The following is a 16189-nucleotide window of genomic DNA, read 5'->3' on the forward strand; positions in this document are numbered from 1 at the left end:
GATTATGCTTTTTGCACTATTTCATCTGATTTTACAATTTGCAGGAGCTTGCAGTGCTTTGTCACCTCCACCACCCCAGTCTGGTGTCTTTGCTGGCTGCTGCAATCCGTCCCCGGATGCTGGTGATGGAATTGGCCCTCAAGGGATCTCTTGATCGTTTGCTTCAACAGGAAAATGCAAGTTTAACTAGAACACTTCAGCACAGGATAGCTCTACATGTAGCAGATGGCTTAAGGTAAATGTGACTTCTGCGTTGCTGTAAAAACAGGATATAGCTTCAAAGATGCTACACTGCAGATGAAAAGCTTCTGTTCTCTCACATCTCAAGCAGAATATTTCCTGGCTCTGACAAATTCTTGTATTTTTATGGTCGACTGGCTGATATGTAATATGTACTTTCATGATCTGTTTTTTTCCTGCTAACAAGTGATGTTCATATAAGTAGAGAAATTGCAAGACTCCAGGTACAATTTCCATGTGGCTGTTGATTTCTTACTGAAATGTCATAGAAATTAATTTAGTGCATTTTTCAAGTTCTGAAAGTCCATTAATCACCTCACCTCATTGCAGTGTGACTTTAAAATGACAAAACCTGCAAGAGGGTTAAGCTTAAGGTACTAAGATGCATTTTTCAAACTATCAGTGAATCTTCAGATAAAACTTGGTACTAAAAGACTGCAATGTAAATAGTAAAGTAGTAAACAGTAAAATGTATTTCAGAACAATTATAAATATGTCATTATCCAGAAAGGCTGTGTCTTGTTGGTGATGTTTGACATTTGTAACACAATATTTCATGTTTGAAAGCACAATTTACTGTTACAAGAATAATGCACTCAGTGTGTGTCTACAGATGCATCCCTAACTTGTGAATGCTTTCAGTAAATATTTTTTGATTACTAGGTACCTGCATTCAGCAATGATCATCTACCGTGATTTAAAGCCTCACAATGTGTTGCTCTTTACCTTATATCCCAATTCAGCTGTTATTGCAAAAATAGCTGACTATGGCATTGCCCAGTATTGTTGCCGAATGGGAATAAAAACCTCAGAAGGCACACCAGGTATGGAAATAGGATTTGATTTAAAGTCCATTATGTCCAAAAATAGCTAATATATTTTTAATGTAGTCTGTAAGAAGTAACTCAAATCTATATTCTAGTTGAAAGTCACAAAAGGGAGTCCTAATCATATTACAAGTTGTGATGCCAGATTTAGACCTCTTGGTCATTACTCCTGTTCATGTTTTAACACCTTTTAGAAGAATCAAGAAGTATATTAAAGGTTTAAAAAGAAGAAATTAAATTGCATGCATTCATAATATTTTTTTTGTCTGGTTTTAATATGGTTATTGTGATATTTTAATTATACTGCTAACATTTTTTGCTTTAATTTCCAGTAAAGTGTATGTAAGTCTTAATTTTTTTTAAGGCAATAAATATCTTCACTGTTCCCCAACTTTAGAGAGAACCTATTAGCATCCATTCTAAAGCCCTGAACAACTCAATCACTTTGAAAAGTTCCTTTAGATCCTTTAAATTGTGTTTGGGAGCATCACTTCAAGTGTTAAATGTTAGTCCATCAATAAAGACTGCAGACTCGCCCTTGATTTTCAGCATTCATTGATAAAGTAATTATTTTACATTAAAAGGGGCAGGAGCTCTGTAACTGATGTAATGTCCCCTTCTTTTATACTTACTGCTGATATTTTTGGACATGTACCAAATACAAGCTGTTGCCAGGCCAGAAATAGTTTGTTTTTCCTTGCACTTCCTGTGCCATATTTATCAATCATTGTTTACTTTTTAAAATACAAAGATGGCTTCATCTTGACATGAAGCATACTTATTAATGAATGATTTATTTGCAGGATTTCGGGCGCCAGAGGTTGCCAGAGGAAATGTTATTTACAATCAGCAAGCTGATGTTTATTCATTTGGCTTGCTGCTTTATGACATTTTAACAGGAGGAGGTAGAATAATGGAAGGCTTGAAGTTTCCAAATGAATTTGATGAATTAGCAATACAAGGAAAATTACCAGGTATGCCTTGTTTCTAAAAGTTTTAGCTTTTGTCCTGTCTCCTCCAGAAATAACATGTCTTATGAGTTATGTTGTATCTAACAGTGATCATAGAAGGAGACTTAGAAAAATATAACATTCTTCATATTCCTTCTGCATTACAATATGGAATTATTGGCTGCTGGAAGGAAGATTAAACAGGCCATCAGGCTGGAGGTGATGTAATCATCTGGACAATATAACTCAGGACAACATAACTTGGGCAACTTCTGCCAGTGTTGAGAGCTGTTGAATTTTTATAGCACTACAAGCTGAATGTCTGGTGCTCTTATTTATTGCCCAGCAATAGTGGGTATACCCATTAAACATTCTTTAAGGAATGTTTTGCTCCATTTAGGAAAGAACAGCATCACTCAGTCTGGCATAGCTTCTCCATTATGAGAGGCAGAGTGTTCATACATTTTCTGCTCCTTAAGGAGAACAGTCCAGTTCTAAGCTCAGTTTCCACCCCCTTTCTGAAGAGGATATCTCAGGAACTGATGACTAAGTATCTCCTAAATGCAGCTGTATTGACTGTATTGTAAGCCCTGTGCAATAATTGAAGTATTAGTTTCTGGAGTTCCTTCAACCTATGCTCATAATTTTTATAATTCCACCAAAAGAGGGGCTGGCTGATCTCACAAGCAAGCAGTGCCTGTCTCTTGCTGCACTGAATATGTTCATTTGCAGGTATTCATCACTAATGTTACCTGTCTGAGGTAGGACTGGAATATTTGCTGTGGATTATGATAAACTAAAAGGAAAAGCAATACAGGCACCATCATGAATGATTTATTCTCAGAGTTCAGCAGCTATAGTCATAAGATACATATTCCAAGCACTATGTGGGAATTTAAATTTCCATATCTTGTAAATGCTATATGGAGTTGTTTATCTATTTGCTTTTATTGGAAGTTCATCTGTATTCCATATAACTCAGAAGAATAAATGTGGAAAACAGTGTTTACAGGAATTTGAAAGACTGTTGACTGAGGTGCCATAGCCTTGAATGTCCAGCATTAATGGAAACACAGCCCAGGATTCAGTCCCAGGCACAGGGACATTAAAGAAAAAGAAAAAGCAAAATCTGTTTCCTTTAACTGCTGTTAATTAAAAGGGCTCTAGTTCTAGCATTTTATGCTCTAGCCTATAATGGCAGATGAGCAATTCCAAGCTGTTCATGCTGACATTTTACCTAAGAATGTGATATTTCTTAGAGCAGCTCAGTAAGAAGTTAGATGAATTCTAAAAATAAGAAGGTTAGTTAGAACTATGGTAAATGCTGGTTAATAAGTTATGTAATTTTACATTCTAGATCCTGTCAAAGAATATAGGTGTTCCCCCTGGCCTGAAGTTGAAAACTTAATTAAAAAGTGTTTGAAGGAAAACCCTCAGGAACGACCAACATCTTGCCAGGTATTACTTAGGTTATTTGCTTTTTTATGATAGATGGCAGTACAAAGTTGTGGTTTCTGAAAAGGAATCAGACATTAAGTTAATGAGAAGCACAGGTTTCTTTCTGTTGTTCTTTTCTGGAATGGAAACTGCCATGAAATATTGCCTGCTCTCACCTTCCAGAATAAACTGTTCCATTGAAATCTACCAACCACATGTTCTAGCTTGCTATTTTCCCCTGTGTTGCTGTGTAGCAATTGGAGTGAAACACAATTCAGATTACTTCTTGGTCTTTACTGGAGCTATGCAAAAAGCCTTTGCTAAGTAGTATCCAGTGCAGTTACACTCTGTTCTGTGGCAGAACAAATGACCAGGACTGCTGAGATACTGTGTCCAAATCTAAAAAATGCTGTTATCTGTTGCTTGTTATTTATTGCTGTACAAGCCATTGTTATCACCATGGGCATGCTGTGTCTTTCTTTATAGGTTTATGAGATCCTGAATTCTGCAGAGCTTATCTGTTTGATGAGATATGTCTCCATACCTAGCACATCTACAGCAGAGTGCATGGTGGCTGCCAATCAAAGCTGCAAGAAGGCAGGAGTCTGGATAGGCAATGGGAACACAGAAAAGGCACAACTTTCATTTGTTAACCTAAACACAGATGGACATACTTGTGAGGTATGTGGGAAAGTTGACATTTATTTTATTTTTTCTGGCAGACAGATATATTTCAGAAAAATTAATTGCATTTTTACAGCAGGATATTACTTCTGGAAAGCTAAGCTTTGAGGAAACAAAGATTGCTCATAAGTGAGTCATCTTTGTATCCATGAAATGAAGTAGAAAAGCAGTTGCTTTTTATTCTCTTCCTGCTATCCAGCCTGAACTTTCTCATAATACTGTCTTTCTACTACTGGATTGCTTTCTTCTACTGAGATGGAAACTATTTCTAGCATGGAGACTACAGAAAGGAGTTAACAATTAGGCAGATCTTCATATCTCTACCTCCTTTTTACAATCCAGGTTGTCTCTTAACAGCTTCTCACTTTCCACAAAGGCCATCTCCTTGTGCCACTTTGGTGATGCCCTCCAGTTCTTTTCATTTGATTTTGTACATCTCAGTCCTATCCCATCAGCAAAGAGGAAAGTTTTTACCCAGGACTGATGTGCTGTGATGAACATGTGTGCCAGAACTGAGCATGATTCATCATCAAAGTTGTTTCAGTTCTGTTTCCATCTGCCATCTGTTGACCATGATACATCTGAAGTGGTAGCTTTGATATAACTTATAAGGGTTGTTTTTCTAAAAATAAAATGAGAAAAAGAAATATTAGGTCAGTATTTTCATTGTCAGCAATTAGTATTGCAAAAGTTCCATTTTTTTCAATTCTCTGATGGCTTCAAGACCTTGATTAGAATAAAAAGAGTATATTTTTTTGTCAGCATTCAGCTGAGAGATTTTTCTGTGTACTGTTTGAGGAGTCCTTCCCAGCACTTGTAAGATAGGTGGCCCAGTTGATGATGTATTCTGCTAATAGGGAATTAGATTTCTTAAAGGGGAGGTTAGGCCATGGGTCTGTCCAGAGTCCAAGAAGATTGTGCTATATTTTTATTATCAGTAATTTCTAGCATTTGCCATTACTGAAATAATGACCAAGTTGTTTTTATTCTTCTTTTCTGACTCAGGATATTGCAGACAGTAAAATTATAAGTTTGGCCTTAGTGACTCTTCCTACTGAGAAAGAAAACTGGATTGTAGCAGGAACCCAGTCTGGTTCTCTGTGGGCAGTTAACACAGAAGATGAAACAAGGAGGCATCGTCTGCAGAAAATGTCAGATTCTGTCACTTGTTTATACTGTAATTCTCTTTCAAAGCAAAGGTATAAATGAATTATAAATGTTTTGGGTTACATTTTGAAAATACTGCTAAATGAGGTGTTCAGAAAATGACATCCATACACATTGCACTTTTGTTCTGACAACTGCTTATTTTGCCTGTGTTTCCACTTAATTTTGCACCCAGTGCAACTCAGGACTACATTCATGATCATAGGGGTTGTGCTTGCTTTTAGTGTTTAATTGAATACTTGAAATTCTAGAGACTTCTCATTTTAATTTTTCTTACCTGATTAAGGCACTTCTAGAATTAATTATTTTATTTTATTTCAGCAAACAGAAGAATTTCTTCTTGGTAGGCACAGCTGATGGCAAACTGGCAGTTTTTGAAGACAGAGCAGTAAAGGTAGACAACTTTGCTGTCTGTTCTACAGAGTGTTATCAGTAATATCTAAAGCAGCTACCAAGAGTAGCTTTATTTCATGCCATTTATTTTTAATTGCTTCTCTAAAACTAAAATTAACTTTCTATTGCAGTCTGAGAGGAACTGCACACTTTACAATAACTGCTATAAACAAAAGAGTTAAGAGGTGGAAAATTCCTTTGAAAGGCCTGGCAAACTGTGCAGAGACTGACATTACTGGTTTTTGTTAAGAATATTCTAACAGTTTTGACCTCCTTTATTTATTGCTGTAATAGCTCCTTTTCCCTCTCATTTAGTAAATTTTTGTATAACAGCTATGTTCAAAAATAAAATATGCTTTAGGTTTTCTGTAGATCAGAGTTCTGCTCACAGAACAGATGAAGAAATGCTGGGAGCTGTTTATATCATCTGGCACCTGAAGGTTTAGTTCCTGACCATATGCATTTAGAGCAGTTATGGAGTTGCAGTGCATTTCAGAATTAGAATATGGTCCAGTGTAGGATGTCTTCAAAGACACAGAAGTGTATTTCCAGCCAGTCTTTGAATTGTGCCAGGGGTTGCAGAAAGTGTCAGTCCCTGCTCTGGCCTGTTTCTGCTCTCAGGCTGTCTCCTATGGGACATCCATGAGGGGAATGTGGTGCTTTTCTGGGAATGTTCTGGGCCATCACAAAATCTGGATGAGTAAATTTCATTCAGCAGGCTGTGTGGCCTTGTTTTAACAGCATTCTGAGTGCCTGCATCCTCCTTGCTTCTAATGCATATATTTTTGCATATATTTCTAATGAATATATTTTTTCTTGCAGTGTAAGGGTGCTACACCTTTGAAGATACTGACTATAGGAAATGTTAGCACACCCCTTATGTGCTTAAATGAATCCTCATGCTTCTCTGAAAAAAATGTAATCTGGGGAGGCTGTGGAACAAAAATCATTGCCTTAACCAGTGACTTCTCTGTTCAAAAGCTCATTGAAACAAAGACAAGTCAACTGTAAGTTTTTGATTTTTATAAGTGATGTTATTTGGCTCATTTGTTTTCTTCAAAGGTTTCTGACAGTACTTTGATGTAATCTTTTGTTCTAGAGCTCATTCTTTGAGTTTGCTTGTTTTTCTTCTTTTCTTTCCATAATGCAGATGGAGTACCAGCAAGTAATGTTGAAAGTATTTGTTACTGCTTTTAAGCAAGTAAATACATTTTACTCCATAAAGGATTGATGAAGTCAATATCTATACAACTGATCAGTTTTCTTCTCCAGTTGGTCTAGTCCAGGCCCTGTTTACTTTACTTAGAATTGCACATACATATTTATCATAGTATTTGTCCTTCCATGTTTGTCAGTACGATATGCGTGCATATCCTTGCCCTGTATATATTTAATCATGTCTGATTGCTGAATTCTCACTATTTAGAAGTTATTGACTGAGGATTTGGGAATGTTTGAGGTAATTCTCACATGGACAAATCCTACTCTGAAATTAAGGGGAGTTTTTCCTGAGCAGGGAAAAACAGTGTTTGATGAGAAAGATTTATTAATAGACTTTGAGCAGTAATGTGCCACCAAGGATGTCAGCAGCCTAACTCTGTTACTATGAGAATTTATGTTGAACTGTAGGAAGATTAAAGCAAAGCCTTTCAGTTGTATCTTAGCCTAATTTGATTTTAAGGCTGAATGATTCTGCAAGAGTCAGAGGGAAACTAATCCCACTCGAAGTAGTGAAGTTTTTCTACTAGGTATTTTCTATGTATCTGACTGGAGTTCTTCTCTCTTCTAGGTTCTGTCATAATGCTTACAGTGATGCAAACATTATTTCAATAGCAATAGACAAATCCATCTACTTGGCCAAGAAAAACAGCCATTTTGTGGAAATCTGGGACAAGAAGACAGAAAAACTTTCTGAATTAATTGACTGTGCACATTTTCTTAAGTAAGTGGTTTATTTCAGATTTTTGGCCTGGTTGATAGGAAGGGGAATATCAGATTGCCTTCTCTAGCTTGGTACCCTAACCTGCCAGAAGTCAGGCATTTATCCAGTTTGTTGGATTTCCTATCCTGTCTTTTGGCCCAGAACTTCAGAATATTCCATGCAGAATCACACTTTTTAAAGACCCTTACTGTATTTCCCCAATTTCTCTATGATGTCAAGAAGGCTCTTTTAGCTCAATAAAGAAGAAAGTCTTTCGCTGTCCTTCAGGTCCTAAGGCTAATCCAGCTACTTCCTGCATCCCCTGAACAAGAATGTTTTTACAGTGCACAAATTCAGTAAGAAATCAGATTTTTATTAACTGTGACAACTTTTTCATTTGCATTTAAATTGTTCCTCTGCCTTAGCATGCCATATCCATTTATTTTTATGGTGAGGTTAGGAGCAGGTATAGGTGTGCTTTGCTGTGCCATTAACCTCCTGCAGACGGGGGGAGAACTGAGAAGTGTTCCTGCCTTCTATTTAAAGGTTTTCTGAAGCAGACCAGATGGCTCTTTGGAGTCCAATAGTTTTCATTCCAGTTTGTTTGCATGAGAATTTTGTGTTTGGCTTGGTGAATGATTGCTTAAAAGTCTGGTATCAGAGTGTCATTTTAGTAGGTGCAGAATAGGTGCCACCAAATTCCAATGCAAATTCTTGCCATACTTATAGGAACAAAGTGGAAAAATTAAATAAGGAATCAAAACACAAACTGGCTTATTCTGGAAGAGTGAAGACCATTTGCCTGCAAAAGAATACTGCACTGTGGATAGGGACAGGAGGAGGACATATCTTGCTGCTTGATTTGTCAACACGTCATCCCGTACGAGTTATAGACAAGTTCTGTGATTCTGTTCGAGTCATGATAACAGCTCAGCTGGGTAAGTAAAACCTTCAAGTGGTGAGTACTTTGGAATCACTGCTAAGTTTAGGTTTGCTCTGTACTGCTTGTTGTGGTGTTCCAGGAGCAGATTAGCATTATCCAGGATTTGTTCATTCATTCTACTCCACAGCTGTCCTCTTCCATCAGTGTCAGACTCTGGGGTGTAAACTGAACACCAGTAGGCTGAATACCTGTGCCCACATAAATCAGCAGCTTTTCCCTGGCTTGTCACTGGTCTGCAGGTGAACTCCCCACCTTACCTGCATCCCTGTGCTGCGCTTCAGCAGAGCTCTCACCATCCTCTGTCTCGTGTCACTTTGTCTTCTCTTACATGTGTCTGCCTTTGCTCTTTCTCCATTTCAAGTGTTACACTTATAGCTTCTCTCTCTGTAGACTATATTGGATTTTAATAATTTTTCTTTGGTTATTGGCTTATTTTCATTGCTTATTGGCTAGTTTTCTTCTCCCAGCCTCATTCAGGAATGGGTCACAGGCAGATCACAGCAGAGCTGGTAAAGTGCTACACACCTGGACTTGGGGTGTGGACTTGTACAGATGTGCTGCTGCTGTCATCAGGGACATTGTTTTGAGCTGCTGTAGGCAGACAGGAGTTGTGAGGTTTCAGTGGTGACCACCAACAGCCACAGGAATGCAGCTGAGGAAGGGACACTCCTTGGCTGTTGAAACTTCCTTCACCTGTGCACTGTCCTGCACCTTTCCCAAAAGTAATGAAAGCCATACAAACTCAAGTTTGTGGCACTGCTGTGATGAATACAGTCAAAATAGACACAGTTCAAAAAGTACTTTGTGGCACAATATGTGGATTCCCATCACTTTCCACTGTGTTTTGGAAAAAACTCTGGAGTTTCCCTGTCAGTGTTATTTAAAGTGTGTTTGCTGTCCAAAAAAAAAAAAAAACAAACAAGCTAACACTGAAGCTGTTGTGAATTCAGCAGCATGCTGTAATTCTGCTAGCAGATATCACAGTTGCAGGCTGTGGATGTTTTCTCCTTACCATCAGGAACTTATTCTGTGAGTTGTTTCTTCCTTTCTGGCACCAGAAGAATCCATAGACTACAGTCAGGTCATAGTGCTGGCAACATTGTATAAGTCAAATGTACCTCACCTTCCTCTGACTTGCCTTTGCCTGGAACAGCAAGTGTTACAGTCTGGTCAGAGCCCAGCTGGTAATGGTGCCAGCTATAGCAGGCATTATCATTCCATCTAGTCCTGATGGCTACAATGTTAGTATCTTAAAGGGACATTTTATTTTCAGCATTTTGTAAAGAATAGTTGCCATAAAAACATAATAATTTTTGCCTTGCTGCTGTCATTGATTGGGAAAATACATTGTATAGAATAGTGTGATTTTAAAAGCCTTGAGGCTCAGTCACATCAACATTTTTAATCAGAATTTTATTTATAGAAAAATTAATATTGAGGAGTTTAGCTGCATTTGCACAAATCTCAAGAACAGCAAATAAGATTGATATATGCAGTTTGATGTGTAGTTTTTTCTTTTGATCATTTTTTTGCAGCAATTATTTATAAGGGCTAGGTTTTTTTTCCTAAATTCAAGGACTTGGTTTCTACTGGAATCCCTGAAAATGGCACTGAGGCTGCTGAGCAGTTTTTCAACGGTACCACATTGCTTATATGAAATAAGAGAAGATAGAGGGAAATAGTTTTTATAATATTTGTGTGAAATAGTTTCATTTAAGGTTAAAACATGTAATGTCAAGCAGAGGTAAATATTTCAGGAAAAAGAGATTGCCAGACTTTGAGACATTAATTTTATCTAGAAGAATATGGAAATACAATGTTGTTTTCCAACTCTGTCACCTAACACATCTGTGTTCAATAGGCATGAGACTTACTATAGAGAATAATTTAGACGTAAATCTGTAGTTTATTTTGCAAGTGCAAATTTAGATTTCTATTTAGTAAGACAGGACCCAGGTCTAAATAAGAAACATTATACTTAAGTTCCAATCACTTTTGTAAGGAATATGGATAGGACTGGTAGAAAAAAAATTAAATTTATGAAAAATCTGAGCACGGAGCATGAGTATGGTTCCCACCATCCCTCATCAACTATAACCAGATTTACATCACTCTCAGAGGAGAATATAGTGCTGACCTCAGGCAGGAAAAACCTCTCTCTACCTTGCAGAGGTCCCAGGCATGTTAAAAAACTTCCCAACTGCAGCTTTCACAGCTAAGCCATATTCCAGTCTATTTATGCCCCAGGAACTGCTCCCCTGCTCATGTTTGCCCTGGGAGCGTCTGGCTCCGTGCTTGAAGCTGCAGTGGGGTGTCTGCACGGGGGGGCTGCTCCTTCCCTGGCCTGCTCCTCTCCAGGCACCCAGGCTGGGCCCTGGATTCCTCTGCTGGCTGAAAGACAAGGGCTCTCCTCCCTCATGTGCTGCCAGTAGGAACAGGGAGCTGCTGTGGCAGAAGAACACGTGACAGCTTCTGTCTATCTTTGCAAGACATTTATAGACGTGTCTTGTTGGAAATAAGCAGGAAGTTGATATTGAAACACTGGCACATTCTGTTTATCCTTTTGTGATCCAACCACTCCTGTCTTACAGGGGTTTTTTGTGTTATTCAGTAGGCACCTTCTTATGATCTATCCCCTATTTCCACTTCCTATCCATATGCCATCATAAGTTTAAAACTTTTAGTTCATAATTTTTACTCAGTTTTTTGTTATATTTGGTTGGTTTGGTTTTTTCATAACTGAACTGGTATGTTTTGCTGTGCACTGGGACTTCACTTGCAGCCTGTCCTTTTGCTGTGACATCTGTTTCCTGTGACTGTACCACCTCTGCCTGTGCTGTATAATAGGGTGCTTTGTTCTTGGGCTTGTTCAGCTGATGGTTGGCTGATCCTGTGCTTATGCCTTGGAACCCTGATAAACCCTGACATTAAATGGAGATAGGAACTGTATTGTCTTTGTGTCTGGGTTTTCATGGTTAATGATTTTGAATAAAGGGTCTGATTGATTGAACTCTGCTTTCTGTCCTCTTATGCTCTTATGCCTTGATGCCATTTACTCTTTCTGTCCTTAAATTACAAAATTCACATTGAAATTAAGATTTGACATTTTATTTCTTTGAAAAAGGGAGTCTCAAGAATGTGGTCCTTGTTTTGGGATATTGCTATAAAAGTGACACCGAAGACAACAAATATCACAAAGGTATCTGAATTGTGTTTTACTAACTTGTATTATTAGTGGAGGAGACACTATTGTGCTTGACTACTCACTGAGAGTGAAGAATTGATCATCATTTGACAAAATTTTATTGAAACACTACTATTAATAGTTTTTGTTTTCTTTTGCTTATCTGGGCTCATACAAACTGAAAGTAACTTCCAAAAATGTATCTGAGGAAGCCACTATTTGAAGAATATAATACAATTTGTTGCAAAACTGTATTTGGAGAGTAAATGTCATTGTCTAATTGGAGAATGTATCAAATGGATTTCCAGAGGTGTTTGTGCTAGGAATCCCCAGTGTTTTCATGAGTGATATGAATGAAAGAATAATGAATGTACTTGTTAGTTTTGCAGACAACTCACAGCTAAGACAAGCTCCCCAGAGGACAGGATTAGAACTCAAAGTGACCCTAACAAATAGACCTAATCATCTGGAAGGAAATAGGATAAAATTCTGTAAGGACAAATGCAAGACCTTTTATTTAATTAGGAATTATCTGCTGCACCAGCATGAGGAAATGATCAGCTTAAACAGCAGTGCTGCAGAAAATGGGTCAGAATTGATCAGAGGCTGGTCATGAATCAGCTCTGTCACGTGGGTGCAGATGAGGCAAACACCACTCTCACACCATGAAAGTGGTGTCTATAAGACATGAGCTAATTCTTACACTCTGCTGGAGGAGCCTAACCATTTATTGCTGAATGATCTGGACTATTAGGAATAGTCCAGAGGAGACAAATGCAACCTGTGAGAAAATGTCACAGGGAGTTAAATTGGCTAATATAAATAAAGCTTAGAGAGGACATGATAATAGGCTTCAAATATGTAAATGAAGAGGAAGAGAATAAAGACTTCTACATATTCCCTGTGGGTAGGATAAGCACTAACAGGTTTCTGTTACAGCAAGGGAGATTTCGGTCAGACATCAGTAAAAGCTTCCTGACAATTAGCAAAGTGCTGGAAGATAGAAGATCTGCATCTTTAGATTTTTCTAAGAACAGTTAAAATTGATGCTCTGATCAATGTCCTTCTTCATCTTTATCTCATCCCAGTTTCAGTGACCCCTAAAAATGTGGCAATGACAGTATAAAGTTAAGGAGGGCAAGTGTAGATGAGCTGACTGAAATGAGTCAAGCTTTAGAGCATTGGGTTTACACTGTGGTATTCCCCAATTCCTGTAACCATAAGAACATTTATTGGCTTGTTAGCATTTTTATTTTATTGAAGAGTTACAGAGAAGAATCAGAGACTCCAGAATCCTTGGGGCCTTAGTTTGTAAGCCTCAGCTCATGTAAGTGTTCTCAGTTGTCGCTATTCCACTAAAAACAGTGTGAATTCTTCATGAACAAAGAGTTGTTTCAGTGAATGGGGACTGAAGAAGTGACCTTTTTCCAGTATATTCATTAGCTTATGAAATCAGTTTTTATTTTACAGTGAATGGGGTTTGAGTCTCAAAGGCATTTAGGGTATATCTGCTTGGAAAGACAGAGATGAAATTTTAGCAGCACCTCAGTATTGGCATTAGCTGTAGCTCAGGTCAGTTCCTTAAGCCCCACGGGCACCAGAAATGTTTTTTTCAAGTACTTTTAAATGGGATACTCTTAATTTAGGAACTAGAATGCAAATCACTGTGCAAGTACAAACAACTTGTAACACAGAACTGCATCACTTCACACACAAAGTGTCATGGAATTTGTCTTCTGGGTCCTAAAGATAAATTTACCCAATGCTTCATTGGGGGAATTTATGAGTAATTGAGAACAAGCAGATAAGCAAAATAATTTCTATTTGTGCAATAACTCATCTCTGTTGCAGTTTTCAAATTTTCTTTTTTTTTCTCCAGAGTTACAATCCTGTGTGTCAGTGTGGGACATTAACCTGCCCCATGAAGTGCAAAACCTGAAAAAACACATAGAAATGAGACAGGAATTAGCAGAAAAAATGAAGAGCTTTTCTTTGGACTGAAAAGTCACCCTGCAAGTCCCCTTTTTTTTCTAGTCTTCTATCCTAACATACTGTGCAATATTTACAGCTTCTTCCTGTTGTTTTTAACCTAAAGCAGGAAGAAAATTACCATGAGAATATTCATAGGATGACAAGAAGAAAGAAGTTACTTTTAATATTTGAAAGGACAGAAAACTGTTGGGAATTTCTGATTCTAAAATGCTATCATGGATCTGTTGTTTACCTGTGAAGTTCTGCTCTCTGCAACTATGGCTCAACTTAAGTATGACATTGTTCATCCAGTTTTTGATCCCAGTTAAACTGGGAATAAGCCAGGAGACTATAAATGGCTCTAATTTGCTTAATTATCTCTATGAGTTGACACTTTAATAAGAAGCAAAATTTAAGCCTCTGTGTGTTTACTGCAGTTTGCATGTATGAATTTGCTCCTATGATTCATGGTTTAGTAATGTCAGAGCTTGTGATCCTATGAAAAAACATCAACTTTTATCTAACAGCAGCGTTTAAAGGAATATGTAATTACTACATTACTCTTTAGAAACAACAGGCAGAATTGTCTGTGGTTCTTCCACGAATAATTGACTTTTTTTTCATTATGACCAGAAAAACCCTATTGTGCTCCTCTAATAAAATAGCTCTAGAGGAAGCACACGGTGAGGCTTTGGCAGGTGGGTGTCCCCGTGCAGCGCTGCTGCAGTCGGCCTGCTCCGGGGAGATGCAGTCACACCACTGGGCTGGGAGCGCTGCCAGGCACAAAGCTCCCTTGTGCAGCTCTGGGAAGAGAGAAGAGCAAGCACAGGGTCAATGCTCTGATCGAAATGCTGCTATGACTTGTTCTTAGTCCAACTCGCTTGTTTGCTTACCTCAGTCTAAAAACAGGGGAACTTTTGCTTTGGTTTTCCTAACATGCAAAGTTTCCACTTATTCATCCTTGTTGGAATTTATGTTGTTTTGGGGGATAATCAGGGGAACCTTGAGGAGTGTAACAACTGGCTGCCTCTTCCAAATTTGTTTCCACACATCATCATTCAAGAGTCACTTTTTGCTGCTTTCTGGCTGTAAGTCCAAGCTGCTGCTTACAGCCCACACTGACCTGCTCTAAGGAAGTGCCTTATTTCTGTCCTCCTGAAGACAGACACTGTTTTCTTTTTTGATACCAGAAAAATCCACAGGGTGCTCCCAAAAACCTCAGGGAGTGGAGCATCCAGAGCCATTCCTGAGTCTAGGGAGCTGAACAAGGTTGAGCAACCAAAAAGTTCTCAGTTTTTTGTTTGGTTTTTTTTTTTTTTGTGGTTTTTTGGGGTTTTTTTTTGTTTGTGGGTTTTTAGGTTTTTTTTTAATTACATACTGGGACAACAGCATTACTTGTGTCCAACTCTAGCATTGTTCTATTTTCTGCCAGCTGTGGAATGCATACTCAGGATTCTTATCAGATATGCATCCCTGTTTCTATGAATTCTTGTAATCTGTGTACTGAGAAAACTTTGCTATTTATATGGGATTTTATAACTCAGAAAATATATATATGTTAGAATGAATAGGGTTGTTTTTTTTAAAAGAAAAGAATATATGCATTGTGATTAAGTTTATTTGTAAGTCATTTTGAAATGCAAGCCTAAACATTTCTATTAAAACTGTGCTTTGTTAATAATGTCAGTCTATTTTCTCATGATTGAATTTTTAAGGAGGGGCTTTTCTGTGCAGCTTTTGTGGCATTTATTTCCTTCAGGATGATGCAAAATCCTGCCTCTGTAGGTATTATTGACAGAGCTTCATTCCTGCTGCACACTGCTCTGTTGCAGTGCATGTCTTGAGCCTTTTCCCCTTCTCCCAGAGATGGGAGAATTGTCCCTGTAGTCATTCCTCACCTCTTCAAGGCTCTGGATAACATTGATCCATAGATGAATTGGGTCATGCATTCAGTATTACAGGGAGGGCAGAGAACAAAAGAAACAGCAGCCAGAAGAGAGTCAGGAGCTCATTGCAAACCTGACTCAACTGGCCACTGCTGATTTATCTGTGGCTGGAGAGAAAAATTCTGTCATGGTGGTAACCCACTGGGACTGTGAGCACAGTGATCCCACTGCATCCTCACCAAATACTAAAAATAGTACTGCAAGAAAATATTTAGAGAACATCTTGTGTTGGTGCTTCTTGTTAGAAGTGCTCAGGACCTGGCATCCCCTCCCCAGCTGGCACCTGCCACCAAGGGCAGGAACAGCACCGTTGAAACCTGCACTATAAGGAAACCTGTTCCTAGGAACATCTCTACTGACAAAGTATAAGGGAGGAGGGAAAAAAAATATCCATAACTTTGTGTTCACTCTGGTTTCAGTGGAACTGTTTGAGAACAGTGGAAGCTGATCACATAAGAGGACAAGTTCTGTCAGATACAGTTGCTTGCATGCTTAGGATAACATCCAGCATGTGAAAACAGATAAC

General features: G+C 38.2%; 1 protein-coding gene across 1 annotated transcript in view; it reads left to right on the forward strand.

Moving 5' to 3' along the window:
• LRRK2 (leucine rich repeat kinase 2) overlaps nucleotides 1-15403 on the forward strand; it is a 63762-nt gene extending 48359 nt beyond the window's left edge. Inside the window, exons 40-51 of the mRNA XM_066550802.1 lie at nucleotides 45-235; nucleotides 904-1064; nucleotides 1871-2041; nucleotides 3375-3475; nucleotides 3941-4135; nucleotides 5144-5337; nucleotides 5627-5699; nucleotides 6521-6705; nucleotides 7488-7640; nucleotides 8349-8557; nucleotides 11687-11761; nucleotides 13626-15403. Coding sequence (XP_066406899.1) covers nucleotides 45-235; nucleotides 904-1064; nucleotides 1871-2041; nucleotides 3375-3475; nucleotides 3941-4135; nucleotides 5144-5337; nucleotides 5627-5699; nucleotides 6521-6705; nucleotides 7488-7640; nucleotides 8349-8557; nucleotides 11687-11761; nucleotides 13626-13747 — 1830 coding nt within the window. The 3' untranslated portion in view covers nucleotides 13748-15403. The remainder of the gene's footprint in view (nucleotides 1-44; nucleotides 236-903; nucleotides 1065-1870; nucleotides 2042-3374; nucleotides 3476-3940; nucleotides 4136-5143; nucleotides 5338-5626; nucleotides 5700-6520; nucleotides 6706-7487; nucleotides 7641-8348; nucleotides 8558-11686; nucleotides 11762-13625) is intronic.
• The last annotated feature ends 786 nt before the right edge of the window (nucleotides 15404-16189 follow it).

Source organism: Molothrus aeneus, chromosome 5 (assembly GCF_037042795.1).
Source record: "Molothrus aeneus isolate 106 chromosome 5, BPBGC_Maene_1.0, whole genome shotgun sequence".
Taxonomy (NCBI): Eukaryota; Metazoa; Chordata; class Aves; order Passeriformes; family Icteridae; genus Molothrus; species Molothrus aeneus.